General features: G+C 42.7%; 1 pseudogene and 2 gene segments (V, D, J or C); all 3 read right to left on the bottom strand.

Annotated features, from left to right (window-relative positions):
* Positions 1 to 32: 32 nt before the first annotated feature.
* On the bottom strand, positions 33 to 695 carry LOC124108959 (immunoglobulin lambda variable 3-25-like). The segment is given in 2 exon segments: positions 33 to 421; positions 572 to 695. Coding segments are annotated over 2 exon segments (513 nt in total).
* A 6,527-nt stretch (positions 696 to 7,222) lies between these two features.
* On the bottom strand, positions 7,223 to 9,542 carry LOC124108958 (forkhead box protein M1-like; annotated as a pseudogene).
* A 15-nt stretch (positions 9,543 to 9,557) lies between these two features.
* LOC124108957 (immunoglobulin lambda variable 2-18-like) overlaps positions 9,558 to 15,807 on the bottom strand; it is a 29,232-nt gene continuing 22,982 nt past the window's right edge. Inside the window, 2 exon segments of the V gene segment in view lie at positions 9,558 to 9,700; positions 13,003 to 13,221. Coding sequence covers positions 9,558 to 9,700; positions 13,003 to 13,221 — 362 coding nt within the window.

Here is a 15,807-nt window from a genome sequence, read left to right as displayed (position 1 = left end):
CTGTATAAGCTGGGCCAGACTCTCTTATGGCTTTACTGCCAGTCCTCCTGAAGACTATAAGAATGTGACACAGAAAAGGAAAGTGTTTGTGTCTCACTTCTCCATCTGCCTGAAACACTGTGTGCTTTAGCATTGCTGTCCCACCTTTGACAGTAATAATCAGCCTCATCTTCAGCCTGGACCCTGCTGATAGTCAGGGTGGCTGTGTTCCCTGAGCTGGAGCCAGAGAATCGGTCAGGGATCCCTGAAGGCCTCTCACTGTCCTCATAAATCACCAGTACAGGGGACTGAGCAGACTTCTGCTGGTACCAATGAATATATTTTTCAGAGAGTTTGTCTCCAGAGCAGGTGATTATAGCTGTCTGACCTGGAGTCACTGACACTGAGGGTGGCTGTGTCAGTACATAGGAGGCCATGGAACCTGAAAGAGAGAAGAAGAGAGGGGGACCTGAGGATGAAGGACCCATTAGCAGGTACCCTTAATGACTATGTTGGGCTGAGCTCAAGGTTTGGGTTGGACCCAGCTCAGGATCCTGTGAGAGCTGAGCCTGGGGACAGGTTAGCAGATCACCTGTGCAGACAGACAGAAGGGTGAGAAGGAGAGGGATCCAGGCCATGGTGGAGATGTCCCAGAGTTCTGTCTCCTGAATCACAAGAGAGCTGGGCTCCCCCAGGCCTCTCTTATTTCCTCTCATGTCCTTTGGGGTAATATTTGGTTGTCATGCAAATTTTCTCCTCCCCTAGGTCTCTTCATTGAGTGCAAGTGGGAGTGAGAAGAAGAGACTGAGGAGGAGGAGTGGAGTCCCAACTTCCTCCAGATTTTTCTCTGGGCAGAAAATCAGCTTTGAACCCCAAGTTCCAGGATAGAGTCTCCTTTCAGAAATTGACACGATGACCATTGTCCCAGACCTCCTAAGGTGTGGTATGTCCTGGGCCCAGCTCAGCAGGGTTGTTGACCTTCTAGGAGCCTGGTCATGGGCTGAGATGAAACCTACTGTGGCCATTGATAACATCTGATTCAGCAGACAGTGAATCATTGTACCTAACTTTCCTCCTTCTCTTTCTGTGTCCCCAAGTGCATTTTTGTCCCATCCTTGCTGTTTCGTTTGAACGTGGTCTGGAAATATTAGCCTTTCTGGTAAATCATTTCATATATACATTTTGCTTGGTAAGCACGCACCTGCTTTTTGTATTCATCACAGCTTCTATTCTCATTTCACATCTGGTATTTTCTTCCTTCTGTGGCATCCCCCTTCTCACAAGGCACTAAGGGTCAGAACAAGAATACTTTCTTTTATTTAGTTGTTTATCAGTGTTTCAAATTATCTTGTTAAAAAGGCCAGAAACCAGACCTATTTAAGAACTGCACTTTAGACTTGTGGCCTCTGAATGTTATCATGGTCACAGGTACAGAATTGACTCTTGAAAGTGGGTGATCGGGGGTTCTTCCTGTAAGGAGGACCCTGTCAATGAACCAAGGATAGGCTATCATCAGAGCTGTGAAAAGAGGGACACAAGAGTCCATGTCAGTCTACAGAGGTTTTTTTTTTTTTTTATTTCTTTTAATTAGTTATACATGACAGTAGAATGCATTTATGCACTTCGATATATCATACATAGATAATTTCTCATTTTTCTGAGTGTACATGTTGTAGAATCATAGGTCATGCAGCCACATATATACATAAAGTAATGATATCTATTTCATTCTACTATCTTTCCTATCCCCACATACCCTCCCCTCTCCTCCCTTCACTTCCATCTACCTAATATAAGTTACTGCTATTCTTCTCTAGGGCTCCCTAGTTTATTGTGAATTAGCACCCACATATTAGAGAAAACATTCAGCCTTTGGTTTTTCAGGATTGATTTATTTCACTTAGCATGATATTCTCTAGCTCCATCCATTTCCTGGCAAATGCCATAATTTCATTCTTTTTTAAAGTTGAGAAATATTCCATTGCATATACCACATTTCCTTATCCATTCATTTATTGAAGGGCACCTATGTTGGTTCCATAGTTTAGCTATTGTGATTTGAGCTGCTATATACATTGACATGGCTGCATTACTGTAGTATGCTGATTTTATGTCCTTTGGGTATAAATCGAGGAGTGGGATAGCTGGGTCAAATAGTGGTTTCATTCCAAGTTTTCTGAAGAATCTCCATACTGCTTTCCATAGTGGTTGCACCCAATTTACAGTCCCACCAGCAATATATGAGTGCACATTTTTCTCCACATTCTTGCCAACATATATTGTTGCCTATATTCTCGATGATTGCCATTCTGACAGGAGTGAGATGAAATCTTAGTGTAGTTTTAATTTGCATTTCTCTAATTGCTAGAGATGTTGAACACTTTTTCATATATTTGTTGGTTGATTGTATTTCTTCTTCTGTGAAGTGTCTATTCATTTCCTTAGCCCATTTATTGATTAGGTTTTTTTTTTTTGGTGTTAAGTTTTTTGAGCTTTTAATATATCCTAGAGATTAATGCTTTATTGGAGGTGCATGTGGTAAAGATTTTCTCCTGATCTGTAGGCTTTCTCCTCACGTTATTGATGTTTCCTTTGCTGAGAAGAAGCTTTTCATTTGAATCCATCTCATTTATTGATTCTTAATTTTACTTCGTGTGCTTTAGGAATCTTGTTAAGGAAGTCAGGTCCTAGGCTGACATGGTGAAGATTTGGGCCTACTTTTTCTTCTATTAGGTGCAATGTCTCTGTTCTAGTTCCTAAGTCTTTGATCCACTTTGAGTTGAGTTTTGTGCAGGGAGAGAGACAGGTTTAATTTCATTTTGTATGCAAAAGAGTCAGCCTTGCAGCAGCTGCCCAGCCTGATACCTGGGACCAGCTCCTCTAGTGCATTTCCCAGGGAAAGCCCTCTTTTGCCCAGGCTCCTGGCATAATTGTGGGTTGGCACACTCTAAGTTTGATCCTCAAAACCTTTGCTCATTACAACCCAAGGCCATAGAATGAATTCTCCTTTCAATCTGGGGACTGCTCCTTAAACACCCGTTGAACCCCACAGCTGGCCTTCCTCTTGGGCTCCCCAGGGCATCTGGAGCTTCTGTTTTGACTGCTCCTTGATGCAGTTCTGCTGCCCCCTGCCAGTGTATGAGCCTCAGAGCAGGAACTTCCCTCTGCAGGGGACCCTTAAACCATCTTTTACCTGAGAGGGTTGGACAGGGAGTGCAGTCTCACTATATGTTGCCTCACCCACCCTGTCCTTCTCAGCACAGCACAGAGAAGTGGCCTCTGCAGTGTGCTTGACAGTGGGCCACGTAATTGAATGTCCAAATGTAAAATCTCTCTCTGGTCCATGTGTTTTGATAAAAGAGTGAAAAGTGCAGAATAAGCTTTAGCCTTACTACAAAGGGTCCGGTTCAGAGGGACCTATGTGACACCCCTCAGGGAAGTTTCCTTACTTCACAAATAGGAATCAAAACTGATTTTACTCCTTCTCCCATCACAGCATGGGTGATGCTACAGAACACAGGATGTGTTTGGTACCACAGTTCATCTGTGTGCTTATGCCACCTCCAACATCCCTGTTCTCCTCCCTCCTCCTCCCTCTTCTTCTGCTCCTGTTCTCTTCCTTGTTCTCATCAATATCACCACTACCACCACCATCATCATCATTGCTATTACAATTATTTTTATTTCATCACATATGCCCTCTCACTACAAAATGTTTACCAGCACATTAATGTATAATCATGAGTACTCTGTGCATCCTAATCTTGCATCAAAAACAATTTAGTAATAAATACTTTTAAGTGATACTAGCAATTTTTTTAAAATCTCATAATGGTCATGTCCAAAAAAATTGGAATAAAAATTGAGCCAACTGTGTGGTGAAATACTAGTTCATGGTGGAAGACTTTTGTATAAGACTGGTGTGAGCCTCCCATGAAATTGAAAAAAAAATCCTTCTATTCAGTCTTAATGAAGTCTAGGCCAACTTCACAAAAAAATCACTGTTTGCTGAGTCCATTTCATAGATCTCTTCAGAGGAAGGAAAGGATTCTAATATTAGACTATGCCACCTAGTGAAACCTGAGATATTTAGAGACAGGGTCTTGCTAAATTACTTAGGGATTCTCTAAGTGTGCTGAGGCTGGATTTTAACTCATGATTCTCCTACCTCAGGTTCCCAAGTAGCTGGGATTAAAGGTGTACACCATTGCACCCAGCTAAAGTAAGCAATTCTTAAAGAACTTCTCAATGACAGCAGAAAGTATCTTTCTTCTTAAAGTAAGCTAATCTGAGATACACAGCTATATTCATGTGAAGCAAGTTGTGTGATTGCAAGATAAACATCTGAACATCTGCATACCTCTCTGAACTAAAATTTTGAAATGAACACTATTAATGGCATTGCTAATGCAGGTAATCTATGGACAAATGAATGAGAAAAAGAACAGGAAGACAGAAAAATAAGTCATCTGTATCTACAATAGTCATATGGTTTTATGGTGAACTCCATAATTGAAAATTCATTCCAATTTATCTGTTTTATTTGCTGAGTCACAGAGATGTGTTTTTTCTGCTTTTCTGTTTTATTTTCCTCTGTATCTCATTGTCCATGATAAAACCAGCTCTCTGAACCTTGGAACACAGGAGAAACAGAACAACAGAAATGTTTCTTCCTGATGCTTCTCATAAAAATTTATGAAATGCTTTTTCAGTCTCTGTATTTTCATATTTATTTACTTTATCCTAATTAAATTTCCATATTGAAAACAACATGTTATTGTTTTTGCAGGTAATAGTTTCTCTATCAAAAAAGTTAAAAAAGAAAATGGGCCCCAAAATGCATGAAACAGCTGTGTGTGAACCCTGAAATACAAGCCATAGAAGGGAAGGTAGGAAGACAGGACTCAGAGGTGAGATTTCTGCTTGTCCTTTTTTCTCCCTGGCTTGGACTCCAGGCAGCCCTGGGACTGAAAGGGATCCCATATGAGACAGGACAAACCCCTTGTTCAGTGTTCCATCCTGAGAAAGGTGACTCTTGATGCTCTGAGTAGGATTGAGAAATCATGTTTTGTTTTCCTGCTGTCCATTTTCAATACCCCATCCTTCAGGACATCTGGCTTCACTGACAGCAGTCACAGCAGAAGGCGTAAGGACCTGATCTAGAGTGCATCCAAGAGGATGGCATGAAGCTTCCTTGGTTCTGTTGCCTTGTCTTCCTGGTACTCAGCCTGGACACATGTATAGGCATAGATGTGCTCAGCAATAAACATACACTTTGTTAAACCAGCAGGAGAAGGGTAAGCACCACAGATAAGGTTTAAGGAGGTTGAGATGAGGTTGGGAAAGCAACCACCCAGATCACTTATGATCTTATTATGGCCTTACCTCTATACTGCAGACACATGGATCTGATACTAAAGATGCAAAAACTGAAAACAGGGTTGAGGGGTAGGGATAGTCCACAACCAGTTTCCAAGTGGGAGACTGTATGGTGTATATACAAAGTAAATGCAAAGAGTATTGCAAAACTTTTATAAAGTAACCTACTCATGGAAAGTTAGAACTTGTATCTTGAACTCAACTTAGCAGACTGCCTGCTAAGACAGAAATATGCAAATATGATCTTAACAAGATGCAAGAGTTTTATAAAATAATATTGGAAGTCTGGAATAGAGTCCAACTATCTTGATATATAATGGATTTAGGGAAGCTCAACATTCATGTGAAAGACAGTCAGGAGATGACAGAAGTGTTACATTTCTCTGACAAAGGCTTTAGGGCACCCCTTGCAAAATCCATCCCAGAAATAAGGGCAAACACTATTGAAGTGAATGGAAATCTAGAAAAATACAGGAAGGAAATTAAAGTTTAAAGGAGAGAAATGTGTGGAATGATTACATATGGACACTCTCCTGGAGATATGAAATGAAAAATAGATGCTAAACAGGAGTCACCCTGATTAGCCTCATAATATAAACTAATCAATAAAATACACAGAAGGGAAAATTTAACAGTAAAAGAATCTTCCCAAAAACAGAAAAAAAAATTATCAGTAACCTGTGGGATAATCATGTGACTTATTATATAGGAAATGAGTGTCCTCAAAGGAGAACAAACAGATAGAAATTATAGTCTAATCTGTGATTCATCAAGTACAATTAAATCCACACATTCAAAAAGTTCAAATGTCAGAACAGGAACATGGAAAGAGCCACATGTGGGCTCATTAAATGCATCTTGTTTTCATGAAAACTTTTTTTTTCCACCCTGGATTTTATTTGGTAGGTAGTTACAATAGTGTGATTGATCTGGCTCATGTACATGCAGTCAGCTGGGTCCCAGGGTGGCTCTTTGCAAAGCTGAGGTGCAAGCTAAGGAAGCCAGGCAGGTCAGGGGTCCTTTCTACCTTCTTAAGCCTCCACCTGAGTTCTTGTCAATTCTAGTCTCCCTGGCATGATTAGGGACATTATCAGAGAAACATAATAGGGGGCACATCTGGGCACTTATTCTCTTTGCTGCAGAAGCATTTATTCAACCACCCCAAAATTCAACTCTTGACCCGATATGAGACCTTTTAAACCAGGATTTCTTGCAGGAAAGCTGACTTGGAAACATGGGGAGGTAGGAGGAAGGAGCAATAAGAGGGACCCTGGGAAGCAGATTGGGTGCCTACAGTAAAGAACCCTTGAGCTAGGTACCTTGGGTCAGGAAGAAACCTGCACTGCAGGTCCTGCCCTTCTTCAGGAACCAAAAGCAAGGACCAGAGGCAAATTGCAACCCCTTGTTACCCTGCCCACCTTCTGGCAGTCTCTAGATAATGATCTAAGGAAATAAGCTTATTACATTTATAATTAGAGGATAATTTGGAAAATTTACACTATTTACAAGGGTCACCCTACAAGGAGCCGGGAAGGTGAGACTGCTGGGCACAGAATGAAAATGGTTTGGGATACCGTTACTTTTGACATTCTCACCCTTCAGCTTATGGCCGGGAGAGTAGAGGAATTAGATTCTCTCAAGAAGCATAGGTGGCACAGAGACCATTTACCCTACTGCTTGCAAAGGTCCCAGCAGCAGTTAAGGTGTGACTGCTGCGTTGGCATAATCAGGCTGGGGAGCTAAGAGGAGCAGCATGGTCCCTACCTGCTATCCTCACTCAGAGGAATTGGGGTACACTGAGCCTTGGGACTGCCCAGCCACATGAATGCCTGGAATGGTGGACAGCTTGAGCAGCAAGGCAAGGTCAAGTCCAGTCTCTATGTAGTTCGGGAATAAACTTAGACCAGTTGATGTTGTCAGGGCCCAATGGGTCCTCCTCCAGGCCAGGGAAGCTGATATCCAGCAGCATCTTGCTAAGACTGTCAGTCATCATATCCAGAAACAGACCTTCAGTTAGAGAACGATTGGCTGAAAGACTGGGAACCTGTAGTTCTGGGGAGCCTGGCTTGGGAACTTCCAGATCAGAGGGGGAAGAGCTACTAAAGGGGTCAGAGGCAAGATCAAAGGGTTCTGAATTGAGGAGCTCTCAGGGTGAGTCAAAGAGGGAAATGCTTTTCAGCAGTGTGGTGCTCAGATCCATCAGCCCCAGGGAGTCAGGCAGGGAGCCAAAGGTGCCCTGGAGGGTTTGTACTGGGCTGAAATCAAGACCCTGTGCTTTGGTTGGAGGTGTGAGCCTCCAGGATTCAGGGGTTTGGGGGAGGATAAGATTTGCTTGGTGTGGAGGAGATGGGCAGAGTCTCCTTAATGGGGGTCTTGAAAGGTCCTCCCTCCTCCTGGAGGCAGCTCAGGTGGGAGACAGGCTCTGCCAGGAGGGGGCCTCAGTAGCTCGTCCAGATGTGCTGGGCCCTCTGAGAAGACCAGCTCAGGCTCATCCAGACAGGGAGGCTGCAGATGCTGTTCCTTCAAGACTGGCTCATCTCCCTCTTCTCCCTTCCTTTAATCACGAGCATTTCTGAGACACATCAGGCTGGGGACTTAAGTCCACTGTAGGACTTCTTGGGTCTTGGGGTGGGAGAGCAGGATGAATCCTCCCAGGAGTGAGACAGCTCCTCTTTGAATGATGGGCATGGGGAGGGCCATTCTTCCAAGGGAGGGCTCTCCACTTTAATGGGTCTTACTAATTGTGGCATGTCCTCCCCATGATGAGTTTCCTTTTCCTTGATGGACTGAACTTGAAGCAAAGGCAACAGCCCTTCTCCAAGCAGGGGTTTCTCCTCCTTCACTGGTCCCACAGCAGGAAGAGGGGCTATGCCCTCATCAGCTAGTAGCAGAAATCCTAAAAGAGAATCTAGAAGACTACATGCACAATCTGAGGGTAGGGTGACCTGCTTAACCAAGACTGGAAGCTCAGAAGCTTGGGGGCAATGCGGACTCACTTGCTATGACGGGCAAGTTCGGAGCTCATGAGTGAAGCTGCCAGGGGCAGTGGCACCTTCACTGAGGACTGCAGCACCAGTGACGGGTTCACTGGAAATCGGATGGGCACCAGGTATGAGCTGACCCAAGGAAGCAGAGGCTTCATCTTCCACCGTGCACCCAGTGGGAGTTCCATTTTGATGGTCATATTCCGGCGGAGCTCAGGATTGGGTCATTTCTGCTGCTTAAACACTTGGTCCAACGTCAAGTAGCGATTAGCACTGGGGTGAATGGTCCAAAAGGAGACCTTGCCATTGGCAGATGTCTCCCGAACAAACATGTCATGGAGGTAAATGTTGTGGCGAATGGAATTCTTCCAGCCTGGCTTGGCAATATGCTTAAAATAGGGTAAGTGGTCCTCAATCCAAGTATAGATGTCCTTCAAGATGCGCATCCTCTCAGTGCTGTTGATGGCAAACTGAATCATGGCCATGTAAGAGTAAGGCAGTCACTGAGACAGAGTCCTGCCAGGATGTTGAGGTTCCTGAGGGCTCTTCCATCTTAACCTGACTCTGCTCCGGGTGACAATTCTCTTTTTCCTCCATCTCTTGCTTGATGCTACAGGAGCCATCAGAACTCATCTTTCCAAGCCATTGGATGTTGGTTAAGCTGTTGTCCAGGGTGTAGGCTGCTGTGTCTCCACCAGCACAGTTCTCCAGTCTCTGCCCCAGAATGGGTCCAGGTGGTCTAAGAACATTTGCATCCCTAGTGGCAGGGTTTGGTCCCAATATGTCTGTAATAACTTCTGTCCTCTTAGAATCATTGCTGGTCTGGAATTGAGGCTGATGTCCTGAAGGGTGAGTTGAGGCTCTCCCACAGCTGATAAGGATTAATTTGTTGGGCCCACTGCTGCCACTCTCCTTTCCTTTGGCAATCAATGCTGTGATGATGCTTTGGATTATCAGCATTGTTGGGGATGGCCACCACCTCCATGTTGGGCATGGTAGGGTGGTTAGTAATCTTGATCCCAGTTGGAAACTTGCAAGAGTTGGACTCAGCCACCTCTTTGGGGCCTGTGCTTGACTAGGCTCCTCTTGGGCAGGGGGTCTCTTAGGTTCCTCCTCTGGTGTTTCGCATGGGGCATCTTGAACAGGAAGAGGCAGCCTCCGTCTTTTGAGAATTAGTGGCCGCCAGGGGCTGGTTTTCATTATGAATCTGTGCTATCACTCTCCATTGAGAATCACAAGAATGGACCCTCCAGATCCCAGCGCCGCCGCCTTGGCTTCTCCAACCTGGGGCTGGGCCAGGGCCCAGACAAGGACTTGCGCCAGGCCGGCCGGCGTTGGTGAAGGACGGGTGGGAACCCCTGGGGACCCCGGGATGGTCATGAAAACTTTCTAAAGCATGGTCAGTTAGTAAAATGTCAGCCATGAAATATGCTCCCTGGAAATTTCATTAGAAAGTTTCCTTTTCTCTCACTCCCTCCCACCATAGTCACAAAACAAACTCCAGTCTCAAGACATCTCCTCATTCTCCCAGAATGGGTGCTGGATTCTGTTCACAGCATCACTGGTGAGCTTTTGATTGAGGACTGCAAGACTTCAGGAAAAAAAATGCCTCTGGCGACATTTATTATGTTGATTGAGAGAGTGTGCCCTTCTGAAACTGGACTGAAACGTTTTTAAAAGGTTCACAAACAAGAGTGTCAGGAACAGGATAATGGAGAGCTACACAGATTTGAAGCCATGAACCATACTGAAAAGTGCTAGACCTGAGAAAGCCTGATTCTCAGCGTGCCATGAGAGCCCTTGTAAAAATACTTGCACAAGTCTCAACACCTGCAGTGGCAGTGATGGGCCTGGGGCAGAATGAAATCAGAACAGTGAGTGCAGATGGTTGGTTAGAGAAGGGAGTAATTTTCTATCCTTTCCCTATCCATAGCTCTGGCCTCTAGGTCCTCCCTACCCTGGTTTGTTCTCTGCAGAAAGGCAAATACAGATTTGTGGAAAATGAGTCCAGGTGGAGCTGATGCTATGGAGAACTCTGTGAACCTCATGAATGCTAAGTGGTGTGACCACCTCCTTCCCAGAAGTGTCCTATTGAGACTTGTTCAACTGGTGAATCTGACTTTCAAAGGGACTTGCACCATAGACATTTGTACTGCTAAGGATATTATGCCTGGGTGAGGGCCAGATTCTCATCTACACTTTCCTTTCTCTGCTAGTCTCATCAGGATCAGGAGCAGGAATTTCCTAATTTCCCTTCTACCTGAAGCCTCATCATTCAGAATTTCATCAATCTTCTTCCTCTCAAAAGAAGTGTTATCAAGCCTAGCATGGTGGTGCATGCCTATAACTCTAGTGACTCTGGAGGCTGAGGCAAGAGGTTCACAAGTTCAAAGCCAGGCTCAGCAACTTAGCAAGGCTCTAAGCACTAAGCAACACCCTGCCCTCAAGATAAAAAAAAATAAAAATAAGGGCTGCAGATGAGGTTAAGTGCCCAGGGGTTCAATCCTCGATTAAAAAAAAAAAAAAAAAAAAAAAACTGTTACCAGACCCACTGCTGGAACTCTTGCTGAGCTAAGGAGCAGAGGATATGAGGAAACTTACCCTTAACAAAATTCCTGTTGGATGTGACTTTCCTGGCAAAAGAACATATCAATGACAGATGGCCAACCAAGGAAAGCCTTACCTTTTACCATGATGCCTGCTTCTTGGGATGAGAAGAAATGGGAGGAGGCGGATATATAGTCACCATTTTTTGGTTTTCATTGTACTGTAAATAGTTATTTTATCTATCTCTAGTACTGCAAAAAAAATTTATTCATCTGTCAGAATCCTCTTTTGATATGGTACACTATACAATAATAGACTTTAAAGTTAAATAAACTTGAATTAATTCCCTTTCCTTAACTACAAAGAACAGGGACTCAGAATAAAATTATACGTAGAGACAATTTCTATAAGAAAAATATAAAGCAAGAGTAGGGTGAAAGAAGCTCCTATTTTGGTATGAGGCAGAACAAAGTCACCCAGAATCCATGAACCCAGAAAATTAAAAAAAGATGGGCCCAGTGCTCTAGCACTGTGACCCCATGCTGCTATGATAAAGCTCAGGTGGAAGCCTGGACCCTACTCCTTGCACCTCCAGCAGGTCCAGAACAGATCCATGCAGCAGGTGGAAAAGAAGGAAAGATGCACCTGAAAGTAGAATTCCTGGGAGGTTCCAAAAATGAGGCAAAAAATGCATCCTTGTCTCTCTCTCAGCCATGGAATTCCCTAGAGAGAATGGGAATTTCCTTGAGTCCTAAGCCCCCATGGCATCGAAGAGTGAAATTCTGGCAGGTGTTTTGAAATACGAAAGCTTCAAAAATTCAAATTTTCTTATCCATAGTAAGTAAGAATGTTCTCATATTTTTCAAAAAATATGTACATGTCTGTAATTTCAGAAGCTCAGGAGGCTGAGGCAAGAGGATCTCAAGTTCAAAGCCAGCCTCAGCAAAAGTGAGGTACTAAGCAACTCACTGAGACCCTGTCTCTAAATAAAATACAAAATAGGGCTGGAGATGTGGCTCAGCAGTAGAGTGCCCCTGAGTTGAATTCTGGTAACCCCACCCTAAAAAAAATATATGTACATGTGTAGTTTAATTATTAGAGAAAGCACAGGAAGATACTGATGTACTTTGAATCTTCACATCCAAAAACTACAAAGTACAATGGTAGGTACAGAAATGTCATATTGAGTTAACATGTGAGATGTTAGGATGTAAAAATTTCATTGCTAACACTAAAAATTTTTTGGCAAACTGGTGAAGGTTGATTATTGAAGGTTGATAGCTGTTTAAAGAATTCCTGAAAATATAATCAACAAAATTCATACTTTCAATTTTCAATTTTGATCTTTTCCCAGGATAGTTCCATGTGTGTTATAACTCGGGGTTCTGGGGAGTTGTAGCTCCAATAAGCCTTGCAATCAAGATGGCAGCTAAACTATACAGTGTATAGAGTTGCAAAGCATTGACTTTCAGTAGGTTAGGTATATGCAAAGCATTTTTTATTTGTATTTTTGATTCACAATGGATTTGTCAGGATGTAACTCCACTGTAAGTTGAGGACCATATGTCTGCATATGTAATTAACCTTTCATTCTAACTGGGGTTCCACCTAATAATTGGGTTGCATATCATGGAAATCATATACTTTGAGAATCCCTGAGAAATGGAATTCTCACCCTCCAAATATCTCTTTCATTATTGAAAAAAAAAAAAGAAAGAAAAAGAAGAAGTCATTTAGTTAAGAGCCCTGGAGAAAATTCACATACAGGGGTTCATTGACCTGAGGGACTTGTGATTCTATAAAAGAAGGAGATCCCACTCTCATTCTCTCCTGAATGGTTTCTTCCATGTGGGATTAGAAATTTCACCACAGGACAGGAGGGCAGCTGAGAAGGAACTGAATTTCTAATCCATGTTGCAGGAAGCAATCTTTTTACAGAGTTTATGGAAACTCATCAAAGCAAAAAGGAACCTTTGTCTTTAGGGGAGGTTTGGTCTCACTTCCCCCTAAACTTGGCCCACTGTGGTAATTATAACTGCCTGCCTATGAACAGCAGTATAATCAGTCTCATCCTCCAGCTGCAGCCCAGAGATGGTCAGAGAGACTGTGTTACCAGTCTTGGAGCCAGAGAAATGATTAGGGATCCCTGAGGGCCGACTACTAACACTATGAATCATGAGTTTATGGGTTGTTTCTGGATGATTTTGGTACCAGGAGACATCATTAAATCTCCCAATATCACTGCTGGTCCCAGCAAAGGAAATGGTGACTGACTGTCCAGGAGTTCCAAAGACTGAGGGAGGCTGAGTCAGAGCAGACTGGGCCCAGAAACCTGAAAAGAGGGGAAAACACACTATGTTGAATCAAACCCTTGCCAAGGCAAACCTGAGTAGGAGAAGGCAAAACCTTTGCCCAGATGTCCCCAAGACCCCATTTCTACAAATGTCACATGAGTCCAAGCCATGATGGTGGTGGTGCCCCAGAACACTGCCTCCTGAGACTCCAGCACTGGACCTGGCACCTCCAGACTTATTTATCTGCTTCATTGCCTCAGAGAAATGAAGGAGGTCCTCAATGCAAATCTGCTTCTTGCATCTTCCACTCCTCTGCCCACTCTGGCTTGTCCTGAACTCTATACACTTTTGCATCCCCCTCCTGAAGAGTTCAGCTGAGAGGATATTATCTCCCTGCCTTAGATTTCCTGAGGATCAAAAACATAAATTCTCTATCCTTGATTGCACAGGAGAGAAAGATCTGCTGAAGTCCATCATCTCTGTGAGCTTCTAGCTCTTCAGTGTCTCTGCTGAGTTCTCACTGTGTCTCAGACCTCCAGGTCACACCCCACAGTGCCCACTTCTGGAGTCCATCCTCCAAGATCACTCTACTGCTAGTAAACTAGGTTTCTGGCCCCAGGAAACACCTGCTATGGTGGTTGTTGGTGGGGTATCCCCAGAGGCAGCTGTGTTTCTGTCCCTCCCCTGTGCTATGTGTGGAAAAATATGTAGCATCAAATTCCACCAGTAAGTCAGTCACTCCCTGGACACTCACCACATGCCTCATGGACCATCCTCTGGTCAAAGAAGGAGTCTCATGGAGGAAACAGAGTGCTCCACAAAGAGCCATCATCTTGTCTTGATTTTGCAGTTTTGTTCCCGTCTGACCATTCCCAAGTAATGACCAGTTTTTGTTCAGTGGCTAAATCTCACTCTCAGAAGTGAATTCCAAGAGTCCTACTTCTTGTGTAGGGTATCTACAAGGACATGAGGGCAAAATGAGAAGGCAAAGATTTGAAAATGGTTATTTCTATTCAAACAAGGGCTATTTATTTTATTTTAAATTATTATTTTGGGGGGGTACGGAGGATTAAATCCAGGGTTTCTTAACTACTGAGCCACATCACAGCTGTTTTTATATTGTATTACAGACAGGGTCTCATTGAGTTGCTTACAACCTCGGTAAGTTGCTGAGGCTGGCTTTAAACTCAGGATCCTCTTGCCTCAGTCTCTCAAACTGCTTGGATTATAGGGATGCACCACCTTGCCTTGCCAAATATTTTATATTTTAATTGATATTTTATATCTTAGTCTATACTATCTGGTACAGTGTGTTATTGTTACAAAATAGATAAATTGTTGAATGATTAAGTCAGGCTAATGAACTTACCTCACTTTGTTTTTTAAAGCAGCTTTATTGAGTTGTAGCTCACATATCAACAATTCAGCCATTTCAAGTAGACACTCCAATGCCCCTTACTGTGTTCAGAGTTGTGTAACAATCACTACAATTAATTTTAGAGCATTTTCATCACCCAAGAAGGAAAATCCATGACCATTAACAGTCATTCCCAGTTGCTCTCTCCCTCAACATAGTCACTCACTATGCCTACCTATAAAAGAAATCACTTATCTTCTTTTCATTTTTAGATGATTCTTTATTCTAAAATTTTAAAATCACTTTTATGTGAGGAGAATATTTAAGTTATATTTTATTCAATTTTGAAATACATAATATTTTAGTATCAACTGTAGTTACCACACTATTCAGTAAACCAATAGAAATTATTTCTCTGATTGAAAATTTGTCCCCTTCTATTAAATCATACTTTATCCTGTTCTGTTTCCCACCTTACCCCTGTTGTGGAACCATTTTACTCTCCACTTCTGTTAGTACTTCTCTTATAGTTTCCACATATAATCGAAATCATTTAGTTTTTATGTTTCTGTGCCTAGCTTATTTCACCTAGCATAAGATTCTTTTATTTATACTATACACTTCATACTTAACTGAATATTACATTCAATTTTATGTTTAACTTACGTGTCTAGTCAAAGAGAATTAGTTATTTAAATTATTTTCTATCTTCTTGATTTGTTTCCATCCTACCCCATGAACATGGCATGACAAAGCAGAGTTATCTTAAGGAGCATATAATAAAAATAACACAATTGTGACACTAAGTCCCCCATTCATTTTCTGAAAATACTTTTAAAAGTCTTTTCTATCTTTGTATGTTTTGTGTGGCCTGTGGTTCAGACTGATTTAATTTCCTAAGTAAAAATATCACTGTTGTTTCTAGATTTCATTTAGAGTGTAGTAAGCACACACCATCTTTTCAGACTGAATTCAGCATATAAACCTCAGACTGCATACATGGAAGATCTTTGTGACCACTAGGCAAGCAAATCACAGAAGGCAGACTGGAGAAGAGACCAGCACATTAAAAATACACAGAGGAGAATTTTCCACTTCTATCCTGTGTCTCAGGCCTGCTCTTAGGAAGCCTGAGACCTGGATAGGGAATGGGCATATAGACAGAAAGAATTCTAGAAGAGGCCCCAGAGGAGAAAGGGAATTCCTCATGCTCTGAGAAACCTTGGAATATGCATGTTTTCTTTGTCTCAGTGGTTTTCTTTCCTTC

This window comes from Marmota monax, unplaced genomic scaffold, assembly GCF_021218885.2.
Source record: "Marmota monax isolate L192 unplaced genomic scaffold, Marmota_monax_Labrador192_F-V1.1 WCK01_AAM20220418_F8-fsc00414, whole genome shotgun sequence".
Lineage (NCBI taxonomy): Eukaryota > Metazoa > Chordata > Mammalia > Rodentia > Sciuridae > Marmota > Marmota monax.
This window is presented reverse-complemented; position numbering and strand designations above follow the sequence as displayed.